At 41.1% G+C, this 12,923-nt stretch overlaps 1 protein-coding gene across 2 annotated transcripts in view; it reads left to right on the forward strand.

Annotated features, from left to right (window-relative positions):
- The window catches only part of SRGAP1 (SLIT-ROBO Rho GTPase activating protein 1), a 154,668-nt gene that overhangs the window by 136,131 nt on the left and 5,614 nt on the right, over positions 1-12,923 (forward strand). For both annotated transcript variants that reach the window (XM_087764083.1, XM_087764084.1), the window contains exons 16-19: positions 578-683; positions 3,765-3,989; positions 4,672-4,751; positions 12,282-12,462. In XM_087764083.1, coding sequence (XP_087620209.1) covers positions 578-683; positions 3,765-3,989; positions 4,672-4,751; positions 12,282-12,462 — 592 coding nt within the window. The remainder of the gene's footprint in view (positions 1-577; positions 684-3,764; positions 3,990-4,671; positions 4,752-12,281; positions 12,463-12,923) is intronic.

The raw sequence follows: 12,923 nt of genomic DNA on the forward strand, positions 1-12,923 counted from the left end.
TTTATTAAGCTGACCTTGTTTTGCCCGCTTCAGAAGAATTTTGGTGGACTGCTATAAAATCATTTGGGAAAATACATGTGATCTTTGTGTTTGTTGCTTACACACTGTAAAACATAAAGCCCTTCTCCTACTTTGCCATTAAGAGAGTTATAGCTGGACATTCGATTAAGAAAACTCATTAGAGAAGCTTGGTGATTGCAATATTGTATCTCATATGAACATTCAAATAAAGAGAATGAATCTGTATTTGAAACTGATGACAAACATCTCTCCTTGGTTCCTTGGATTTATGTACTGATATTGTGGTTTTGTGAGTTGTCTAGCTCAGCAAGTGGCACAGGGTTTGACTTAGGCAGATTTGTGACTTCTTATATCTAAAGGTGTTACTTTTAAACCGTGTGGTTTGAATGAAAGGGAGAAGGACTTTTAGATCTTATTTTTCTAACAGGCCAAAATGAGATGATATTGGCTAGGGACACGTGATGGTAAAGAGTTGAAGTAAATTGAGTAAACTGACTAAATGCTATTTTAGACCATCTTATGAAAGGGAACTTAAAATACTTTCTTCTGTTTGCAGGAATAGACAATCTCTATGAGAGGGCTCTTCACATCCGCAAACTCCTCCTTACTTTGCCCCGGTCGGTCCTTATAGTGATGAGATACCTCTTCGCCTTCCTCAACCAGTAAGTGCTTTATCGTTCCCCAAGGTACTGTGTCTTTATCTGCCTTCCTCTTCTGGTATTGAAGTTCTTTGGGTTTACTCATACTTTATGTAGAATTTACATTTAATGTCCATTTAACATAAAAGATGATCTTCTAATTGGCAATGAAAATAGAAGGAAAACACCAATTCTCATTCAAACTAAAATTCCATTTGTCCAAAACTGAGCAAGATTATCCTAAGATGGATTAAAGTGTTGTCTGAAATGGTACGAGTGCAGGCCACAGCATTAAAGCTGATAGCAAAATAAGCTGATAAGAAAAATAACAAATACAAACTGTAACTACATTAAAAATAATTTAAGTAATTTAGAAGTAGAATTTGTTTTTCCTTATCTAAAGCTGATTTTAATCTCCTGCTGGGAAAAATAAACAGTATATTCGAGCAGCACAGGCACTACAAGCTACCTATTTGATGCTAGGCACTGCCAGGGTGAGACTTTGTGTTGCTGCTTCTATTTTCTGGTAATAGGGCTACCAGTATAGAGAACATACATCCCCTGTATGCTTTGATATAAAGTAGCGTGGTTCTCACATTGCAAAACACAGGCAGCTGCTGCAAGGAGGGTTGTGTGAGAAAGGGAAAGTGGTGTTCGTGTCTTCATCACCCCAGAAAAACATCTTCATTCTTAAAGAGAAAATAAAAGACAGGTTGGGCAATCACACTGCATTTCTCCCTCCAGTCCTTCACAGCCCTCTCCGGTTTTGCTGACCCCAGTATTTTCGCTGCAAATTTTGCTTCTCGTGCACTTTGCCCCGATTCTAGCTTTTCTCTTTCTGCTGCCATATTGTCTGTTTCCTGTTAAATCTGTTTTCGTATTGCCCTTTTCCTCTTTTTTCTCTAAATTTGCCCTCTGCTGATTCATTCTGTCTTTGTGACCTTCCCCATTTCATCCATCCTGTCTGTTCCTATAGAAACAGGGTCTTTGCAGCCAGGTTACGTGTGCATGCCTGTATTCACAGCTGTTCCAGTTTCCTTTCTTCTAGTAATTTCTGAACCACTTTCAAGCAATATTTAAAAGAGGGGCAGAGATCTAGAGTTTTATGAAAATAACCATTCATTGAAAACATAAATTCATCCCTCTCTAGTGACGCTGTGTAAATATTTCATAGGCTTATATCGCAGCTTCTCTTCTACTTAGACATACAGATTGGCCAGAGTTATATGAGGTTGTACTTGTTACATGGTCGTGTTAGCTACATCTGTGCTCTCCACAGGAATGCCATTCACAAAGCAGGCTAAATCTCATATGCCTCCAAACTGCTCCTGGTGCATCCACAGGAAAAACATTCCCATAGTTTGACTTTCTGCAAATCCAGTTCTGCTTTTTGCATATGCAGTTAGGCCTGCTTGGCCACATGAAGTCATCCGACCTCATGGCTTGACCTTATTTGGTCTAGCATCCTGCTCAAAGCTTCTAAAGTTAGATCAAGTTGCTCAAGGTTTTGTCTTGACTTCACGAGCACCAAGTGGAAGGCGAATAATCAATTCGCTTGACCTGCTAGCTTTGCTCTTCCTAATACAGACACATATGTAACTAGTCTTCATCGCTGGAAAACACATTGCTGAATCACATCCAACTACTTGTCCAAGAAGTGCTTTTCCCAGTGCTTTTCCTTGGGAGCTGATCTCTAACAGTCAGCTCCGGACTGCAATAATATATGGGATTATTTCATCCCACTGGCAGGACTTTGCATTCATCCTTGTTGAACTTGATCAAATCCCTGTTCCTCCATTCCTCCATCTTGTCAAGGTCCTTCTAAATAGTAACTCTCTCCTTTAGCATATCTGCTGCCCCCCCCCCCCCAGTGTTGCATCGTCTGTAAGCTGGCTGAGTGTGCACTCCATCCTGTTGTCTAGGCCATTCATGAAGATATTGAACAGCATCAGCCCCAATATTGAGCCCTGAGGAGCACCACATGTTACCAGGCACCAGCAGAACTTCACATGTTTCATGATGATAATCTTTTTTGAATGTTCTTGCACACATGTAAAGGCTGAACCACCTTATAAATCAGTAAAACAAAATGTCTCCAATTAACACACAGGATATGATAACAAATCATGGCATAAGAAAGAGAAGAGCATGATTAATTTTACAAGCTAGTTATGAAGGGAGTCATTTAGAAGGTTTGCCTCTTCAGTTTGTATTGTTTGTACATGTACACTCTATACAACTCCCTTTCTAAAGGGAATATGATGCTTTGTTTAAACACAGCCAGACATACTTATTCATATGCTGCTTCAGAGTGCAGAACAACACTGAGGTAAAGGGCATCCCAGTGCTTCAGGTTCTGTTCAACTGGCCCTGCACAGGACCGCTCAAAAGCCAGCATTTCCACTAGAAATGCCAGTGCTTTTAAACAAGGGAATAAAGAGCAACTTTTCATTCAAAATCAAAATTGAAAACTAGTAATGTTGAATTTTCTGGAGGAAAGGAGACCTTGCAAAAGTTGGTTAATAAGAACAATCAAAGCCTTTTGTTTGGTTGCTTCCAAAATGAAACCCCTGTGGGAGTTTGCGGGCAGAAGGCAAGGTGCTCAGGGATTTTAGGCTGTATGGTAAAAACAGAAACCAGAAGTCACAAGAGCCTTTGCAAGATCCAGGAAGTTAGCTACCTCCAGAAAACAATTTGGTCTGCCTAAATTATATAGCCACTTGATGGGAGAGATGCATCAGGGTCTGATGAGAAATGATAAGCACGATCCACTTTGGATCCAGTCCACTTGGGCCTCCAAGGATAAGCTCTGATGAGATAGCAGCAGCAGCAATTGATGAATTTTACATTAGCCCATTAAGTCAGCGTACACTAAACACAATAGTGTAGGAACACACACATCTACATACATATATGTGCTGTAAACTCACTTAATAATGTGATTGGAGAAATCCCCTTTTTTTGTTCGTTGCATTATGTGGGATTAAGTGTCAAGGAGAACAGGAAATCTCTAAGTTGTGATGGAAAATAAAGTTTCTTCAGTTTTCAGAATAAGGTTAGTAGCAGTGGAAAAGTCAATTTTTCTTGATTTTTCTGTTATAACAGCCTTTCACAGTACAGTGATGAAAACATGATGGATCCGTACAACCTGGCTATTTGTTTCGGGCCAACCCTGATGCCTGTTCCAGACATACAAGACCAGGTGTCTTGTCAGGCACACGTGAATGAGATAATCAAAACTATTATCATCCATCATGAGGCTATTTTTCCAGATGCTAAAGAACTTGATGGCCCAGTGTATGAAAAATGCATGGCTGGAGATGACTACTGGTAAGTCAGAATATTACCCTTCTATCTCCTTAACAAAATCATTAGACTGGTTGTCTGGATAACTCGTGATACAGAATGACTTTTGCACACAATAGAAGTATGAAGATAAATGAGAAGAGCATTTAGGTTCATATAGGAAAGTGTTAGCTGTAAAAAACGTGAAGGAAAGGCAATTACGATGAGGTTCCCTACAACGTTTTGTGGAGGAAGCTACCTTTGTGTTCGGCCAGGCGCAGCCAGAATTCCAGGTGTACTAGCAGAGCACACAGCCAGAAACTGGCTTTCTGACCGTGAACCATCTTGACAAATTTCAGCTTATCATGCCTTCCCCCTGCTCCTTTCCTCTCTTAGCAACACACACACCCTTTTCATTAATTAAAGGATTCAAAGGTTCTGGGAACTTCTTAATAACTGAAGATGTTGTTTGAAGAAGAGGTGTGTAGACTTCTTCAGTAATTGTGTATTCATAGCATGTCATGAGAATTACGTTGCACATAACTTTATAACATTATAAGAATAACTTTAAATAATCTCATGGGGGTGGCATATTTTTGATATGTGTGGAAGACATCAGTTACCCCCCAGTGGACTGGGGAAGAAAGGGACTGGGGTTTAGTGCCCACTGAAGCAGCCTTTTCATGCTGTGGTTTCTCTCTCTGCTCGACCTTTTATTTTCCTTCAGTGACAGCCCATACAGCGAACATGGTACCTTAGAGGAAGTGGACCAGGATGCTAGTACAGAGCCCCATACCAGTGAAGACGGTACGTCTGCGACATTACTGTGCCTTTGATAGGAATAAGTTTTACAGGTGTTCCATGCGGGAGACCTTCTTCCTTTCCTAATTGTGTCTTATTTGAAAGAGGAGGATTTCAGTCCTGGTGGTCTGTAGCAAAACCAGCTTCTTTAATCTCTGTTTGTGTGCTTTTTCACTCTGATTCATCTGTGTTTGACCAGCTGTTTCCTTGTTCTCTCCTGATTTGTCCAGTCACAGGAAGGGCAAGAGAGAAACTATTTCAGTCAGCACATATTATTTTCTGATATAATGTTACATTTTTAGTGACTCTTTATCTTTTGTCCACAAAAGCTAAACTTACCAGAAGTATGTCTTCAAATATTTCAGCTAAGGGATATTTGCCATTCAGTGGGCTCTATTTTGATATGAATTTAAAAGCTGTTCCATCTAAAGGATTTATAACTACTGAAAAACATGTTGGTACCCCTCATGGTGAAACTTCTGAACAATAGTCATTTGCTATAAATATTAATCACATATAATCTGACAGTTCTGGGCATGATAGATATCCATGAAAAGTTTGATGCATCTCTATTATAGCAGTTCTTTTTAGCCAGGTTTCCTAAAGGTGTATTTGACTGTGACATCTTTCAGTTGGACCATCCGTCAGATGTAACTTCTGCCCAGTTTCAAGCAAATGTAACAGATGGAAAGAGGTGTCAAAATTGTTAAATAACTACGATTGTCCTGACAATTAGTAGCCAGTTAGAGGTGAAGGATCAAGAATAATGGTCCCTGTAGAGAAGAGCTGCAGTGTGAGCTCACTGCATATCTGGCCAGGAGGCAGCCCCGACAGAGCAACCAGCACACGTGCACTTAGCACCAGCCGAAACAAAAGCTGCCTCTTGTCCATCTCTGAGGATGTGTGGAAGGAGGAAGAGGAAGAGACAGAGAGGGGGAAAGGGGAGGAAAAGAGGTACAGCAGAGAAGGAAATTTTTTTTTTTTTTTAAAAAAAGGATGTCATAAGGGATACTGGTTAGGAGCTGGGACGATTGCCATAGGGAAGGGGAACAGGAAGGTGTATCTATAGGAAACCTGGCTACGCTGGTCCCATTGCACACAGAACAATGTAAACAATAGTTCCACTCTAGCTGTACCCGTCTGCTTTGTCACGTAGACAAGCTGTCAGTGACAGATTGCCTGTCTCTTCCCCTTTGCTGCAGTGAGGAGGGGCAGGCAGAGTCTGTCAGCGCAGCTGTTTGGAGAGGAGGGACAGTTGGGTGGGCAGGCATCATAGAAGGGTGAAAAAACTGAGGACAGGAGAGAAGTCAATGTTCATCTTCTGCCTGGGGTGTATACCCATGCCTTCACCCGCAGCAGGGAATACTGACAGTTGTACAAGGCAGCCTGTAGAGCTAAACCCACCATCTTTATGTAACGCAGCTCCGCTAAATGGTGCGAACAAACTCATAATTGCACTTTATTTTTCCAAGACAGTATAGCTATACTTTGTAAGAGCTCCTTCTTCCATTGGAGGTATGAAGGAGGAGTGGAAGCTGAAGAAGTCTGTCTCATTTAGAGCACGAGTGACGTAGTGAAATGCAGGTGACACGTCAGTTCAATACATTGGGGCCAACTTTGGGGTCCCATGACCAAACTGAGAGATAAAGGCCCGAGTGGGCCTGGAAAAGAAGTGCAGCTTTTCAGCAGCAAAAACGGTTACTTCAAAACCATGCCTAGGAAAGATTAAAACATCAGCAGGATCCAGAGGAGCAGGACTATGGCATTGCATAGTGCATCACCTGTGCCTCGATAATCATGGGCTCTGCCCCATCACTGTGTTCTTATAATAACAGTTTTACATTCCTGTTGTGGTGCTGCCTGTGTTACGACTGTGTTATTGGTGGACATAAACCCTGAAGAGAATAGCTGTCAACAGCACAGAGTTCTGTTAAAAGATTTAACTGCTCAAGACGTGGCTTTTTGTTCACCAGATTGGCCAGCAATTTAATTCTAGTTGCCCCATCGCACCTTTTTAATGAATTCAGTGCCAAAAGGAAGCAGACATTTGTGTTTACAATGAAATAATTGTTAGAACAAAAATATTTGTAATCTAGGGAAATACCGCTGCAAAGATAAAGATTAGCAAGCCTGGATCGTGTACAAAATGGTGTTGGCCTTCAGTTCTCAGCCTGCAAGCTCTAACCCATTTTTTTTTCCATGGATACAGCTTTCCGTTACAAGAGCACATTTTTCTAATGTAGGTTACAGGCTTTAAATTAAATGCATTCACCATCTCTGCACATACATTCATGTGTTTGTCCTTTGGACAATTCCTTTTATAAAATGTTTGTGGTACTCTTAAATAGGAGAGTAGGTGAGAATTTTTCAGTTTGCATATTGAACTTCATGAGAGTCACTTACTGACCCGTGGTGGACAAAAAAAAAGTTTCCACTAAAGACTCTGGAGTATTTTGGGGGTTTCATGTGATTGATTCATTGATTATAAGCTAGACACATCACTGCCAGCTGTATGGAGAGAGAAAAAGGGAGGCACAGCATTGCTGCTGTATTGATCAGACATGTGGTACTTACATATTTCCCGCTGTTAGGAGATGGAATAAGCTGATTCTATAAATATAATTTTTTTTTAATGTTGAAAATCTAATTAGTTTTATGCTAAAATTTTGTATACTTATACAAGACCAAGCAGCTAACCCCATAGGAATTACAGGGTTATTGAAACATAATCCAGAGGCTATGATCAAAAGCAAAATTATTTATTTTTCTACTTTAGTTATTGTTGTTACAAGAATTACTTGCTGTATAAAGTTAAACTACAAGTGAATCTCTCTGTGCCTACTAGAATAAACCCATCTGTAGGGACTGGCTCAGTAGCACTAGGAATGTTTAATTACAATTTAGAAAACAAGACTTTAAAAATTAAAAAATAAATTATGTCTGCAGAGATAAAATCTGGTAGCTTGGGGAAAAGAAGGCTGGAACTTATAACGGAGCATATAAATACTTCATAACTGCTTAATTTTAAGCATATAAATTGCCTCTTTTTTTCTAAGGTTACTGGTGTTCATATATTTCTATTGATCACTGGAAAGGGAAGAGGAAAGGAGATGTATTTTACTGTAGTGTTTTCAGTCTTTTTATAAATGTGCAGAAAGTACCCCTATTAAGGAAAACACATAAGTTTCTTCTTTCTCCTAAATCTGGAAATGAAATTTAATTTGTGAAGTTCAGAACATTTGTACTCAAGCTGAGGCACAAAAAAAAAGTCTATCTGTAACTTTGCTGCAGAAAAACCTTTACCTGAAAGTGCCTCTGCAGTAAGGATTCAAAGGATATTGTTCATGTTTTGCTGAAGCAGTTTTAGCATATTTCCTTCACCTTCAGTTTGCTGGAGATTTTTTATTCTTGTTGGAGGCGTATGGAAAAGGGTGACTAGGTTTGTTTTCAAAGGAAGTAAGAGAGAATTTCCTGAGGAAGTTAAACAGATGGGTTACTCCTGGGAAAACATACATACAATTAATATCATACTGTTTGTAGATATCTCATAAACACAGGGTAAAAATTGAGATGGTAGTTCTGCTGGAAACAAAAATTACAGGGACACGTAAGGCTGTAAGTTATTGTTGTGTCCCCAACACAAAGTAATTTTCCTGCTTTTCAGTGGCGCATGCTGTGATCGACATTTTGCCAAATTCTGTTCTGTCAACACCTTGCGACATTTCTTCGCTTTTGCTGTTCAGAGTCAGAGAACTGCTGTCCTCAGGACAGGACTTTGAAATTGCAAAGCTGCTGTTCTCTGATGGGGTGCAGAAGAGGATAAACACACCGGGAAACAGCATCTTCCCAGGGACTTCCAAGGACGTACTCTATTCCCAACAGCCAGGGTATATCTGGGAGAACTGAGGAAGAGCAGAGCAGAGCAACAGCAAACCCCCCCCCCCAAAAGTGCAGGGGGTGGTCTCCCCTCTTTTCCTTAGCTCCTTGGGCCCTGAGGCGTAGCGGGCAGCGCAGTGCCACTTCAGTGCCATCACCTCTGTAGGGAGGTTAGTACTACATCTGGCACTCCAATCCCAAAATTAAAATTAGCACTTACGTTTCCTCTGTCCTTTCTGCTCTCCCAAGCTGTTGCATCTGGACAGCTCTACTTGGCATCAAGCCTTGATTTTTAAGCACACTCCAACATAATGTGTCGTCAAATGGTGGTAGTAATCATAACAAACCTTGGGGGTGATAAGTAAAAAAGTGAGAACAGAGCTGGATGGTTAACAGAGTCCCTAAAGCTTTTCCCACAGTTCTTCAGTTTGTCCTAATTTTTCACTTCCATATCATTGCCTGAGTCGCTAGAGATGATAGCTGGTGAGATCCTGTATGTCATCAAATACTTCTTGCTATTGCAGGCGAATGCCCCCAGGTATGGACAGAGCAGTGCAATTACATTTCCCTCCAAGCTGTCAATTTTACTGTTAGACAGACAGTACCACACAGAATTTGAGTTATAGATCCCAAATTTAGCTTTCATCACCTTTGCTTTTCTGGAAATGCTTGTCTGTCATTCGGTAACCTTGATGTTAAATGGCTTAGCTTTTCAAAATGCATTTATTTCTAGGAGTAGCTGTCATGGTACTTTGGTTTTAACTATTAAGGCTTGACCTGTAACAAGGTGAATTGCTATTTAAGTACAGTCTCAGTACTGTTTGCTATAGGAAAGTTCTCTCCGTGTAAAAGCAATGTTCAAGCGAAGAAAATGTCCCTTTCAAAATAGTAAAACCTGTCTGAACTTATTTTTGGTTTTATTAAGAAAACTGTGTGAGATCTACTGGGCACTCCTCCCTGAGGAGGTAAGATTTGTTACCCAGGCAATCTAACGAACATGTCTCAAAAGTCACATCCATTATGGGTACATTACCAATTCATGCGGCTGGTTCCAGTGGGGCAACTTCCTTCAGACCTCTGGGAATGTATGTGACTCTTGCAGGCGATGGAAGGATACAAAAAACAGATTCCCACCATGCACCACGCTTAGATTAGTGTAATTCCACTGAGGGAGATAGAACTATTTCTAGTTTAGTCCATTAATTTGTAAATAAAAAGACCTGTATACTCAAATGTGGGAGCTATACGGTCTGCTGAAATTAGCAGAGAAACGGGAAATCCCATAGCTAATCAGTGTAGGGGTTTATCAATCAATCCAGTGCCCGTGACCATTATCAGGTAACTTCAGAGAACATCAAAGGAAAATATATACAGGAAATTTGGGATTTTCTTATTTACTGCAAAGGTTTTTCTGTTTGCTTGGGGTTTTTTTTGCATTTTAAAGTATTACCCACTAGTGAGTGACTGGCTCGCTGAAACCTGGGAGCTGTTACTTCTGAATCCTTGACCCGCTCTTCCATAACCCATAACTTACCTGCAATCTGAGAACAGTGTGTTCATACAAACGTCTGCTCCTTTTCAACCCTACCCAATCCCAGCAATACCTTCTTATAATGAATCCCACAAGCAACGTGCATGATATGTGTAAAAACAGTGTTCTCTTGTCCGTGTTACGTCATTGCCATTCGATTTAATATTGCCCTCTTGAACATGACGCAAGATAAACGGGCGTGTTTAATTTTATTTCTTTTCCTTTGGCAATAGTGTCTTTCCATGCCTATAGTCGCTTTGTCACATCTGTACTTTGTTAGAGATATACTGTAGATAGAGTATCTAGAAATGAAAACAAGATTGTATATTAGAATATATCACTAATATATACACCACCAGTAAATTTTTCCCAGTTTTCCAGAATGTTTCTTTCTATGTCATCTTTACATTTTCTTTGCTTAAAAACATAAAACCAAGCAACCTATCACCCCCCCATCCACCCCCCAGGGAATGCCTGCCAGTGAGCCATCTAGTAGCGATGCATTTTCAGGAATTAATACTGTTATTGCTAGATTCTTCTTTGTGTTTATGTAATCAAAGTCATTTCTGCCGGCATACATTACTTCTGCATTTGTACCAGTGAATTCCCCATACCACTGTACGCCATCTCTGGAAGGTTTCTGGATTTGTAACTCCTAAAGACCTTGCCGTTCGTCACTGACGGGAGCTCTTAGCGTGACTGAAGAAGCAGCAAACCACAAGACAGCCTTGTGCAGGCTGGGCAAGTTATTAAAAAAAAAACAGCTGCAAACTATAACTTCAATAAAGGTGCTATCATTATGTTTTCATGCTGCAGGATGAAGTTAATTTTAAAAAGACATTCCTGCGCAAAATGTTGTCATAAAGGGACAGTGGCTTTTATTACCAGCCTGGTTCTTTGGGGAATTACAACCTCAGCGATTTTAATTTGCACCAGATAGAAAGTTGCTGTGCTAGTCATTAGCCCAGATGTTAATTTCCATCTAAATATTGCTCTAATTATGTAAAGAAATTTGTCATTTCGGGGACTCTGAGTTATTGGAGTCAACAAAGTGTGTGATTTTTAAACCTGTATTTTGCAGGGTTTTTTTTTAAGTTTTGAGACTGTGGTGACAAATTTTAATCTCTTTGAGCTCAGGTGCTTTTGGTTTTGTGCAGAAGGAACTAGAGGTGGTTAAAACCACAGCTGTTTCACTGATGCCCAGGCACAGCTCTGAAGATAGCTGCGGGCAGACGTTCCGCAGGGGCCCTCCACTGACTTCCGTAGGTTTCCAACCCAAGCACAGGTTACAGGATGGAACCCATTACCAGCGTAAGGCTGAATTTACCGGCATACTGACGGAAGATTAGCCAGGACTGCTGTAAGCACTGTTTGACTTGAAAATACCAGCCTCCCCTGCAGACACCAGAGGAACTCAGGATGCTGGAGCAGGCAGAGCTGCCTTAGGCAACTGCAGGCCACACGGGGACTGACCCTGCGGAGGAGTCGTCCTTAGGCAGTCCAGAGCCGTCTGCCTCACTCAAAAAGGGTGTTAAGGAAGCAGATGAAAGCACTAGGCTTCCATGTTGTGTAAAACACTAGGTTTTCACTAGGTCAGCACAGTCATCACGTAAAAGACAGAAATCTCGTAACCCAGTTAGGCAGAGCATCCCTACTCATGCACAGGGAAATCCTGTCTTCCTTCCTTTGCCACTGCGGACGTTAAAGGCACTCCAGTTTACTTTTCCTTTATCACACTGCTTCCTCAGACCTCTGATTATTCACCTGGGTTTGTTCATCTTATTTCGGAGGTCTTCACTGCCTGGCCTCCATCCCACTCCCCAGCCAGGCAGGAGCCTTTGCAGCAGGAGGCAGAGGCCTCTCTCCCAGCAGCTGTATGCTGTTATGTTTTCTGCAGCTTGTGAAGCAACCCAGATGTTTCACACTCGGGGCACAGATTGATTATATTTCCTTGTAAGGGACATATTATAACTACTGCCTGGAGTCTGCCTTAGCTGACCTGATTTCTGTCAGCTCTGCTTAATAAGAATGAGCACTGAGAAAACGCAATAAATGGGCCTTACGAAACCAAAATGAGCAGATAAGCTGGCATGGAATCTAATATCTGTTCTTCTTCCCTCCCTACGCAGAGTGTGAGCCCATAGAAGCTATAGCCAAGTTTGACTACGTTGGAAGATCCGCACGAGAACTCTCTTTCAAGAAAGGAGCTTCCCTTCTGCTCTATCACCGAGCTTCTGAAGACTGGTGGGAAGGGAGGCACAACGGAATTGATGGCCTTGTCCCTCACCAGTACATAGTGGTGCAGGATATGTAAGCAGTCTCTGGTGTGACTAGGTTCTTAGTGGGGTGTAAAAACATGCTGAAGCAATTGACAGAGTGATTTCCAAACAGGACAGTGGTTTGAAGGCTCAGCTAGATTAAAAATTAGCCTTCTATGCAGGATGCCTCTGTCCTCATTGCCCAGAATTGACAGATCTTAATCAAAAGCTTCTGCTAGGCTAAGCTACTTTGTTTATGGACATGTTCCCAGTACATTATGAGAGGGATGCTACTGCACCTGTTTTAATTTGACTATCTCTTTGTAGCAATTGCCGACATTTAACATCAGGATAGCAGGGGCTGGAGAAATGCAGCCTTGAACTCTTCTTTTACAGTATTAAGCATGTGCTTTGCCAAGGAAGACAAAGTTCTTGTTTACAGAAAGGTTACAGTCAAAATGTAAAGAGCTCAGTAAACAGGATTATAAGCAATTTTTGGAGACATGAAGGGGC

This window comes from Nipponia nippon, unplaced genomic scaffold (genome assembly GCF_047370975.1).
Source record: "Nipponia nippon isolate SJK-2023a ecotype South Korea unplaced genomic scaffold, ASM4737097v1 scaffold_3, whole genome shotgun sequence".
NCBI lineage: Eukaryota > Metazoa > Chordata > Aves > Pelecaniformes > Threskiornithidae > Nipponia > Nipponia nippon.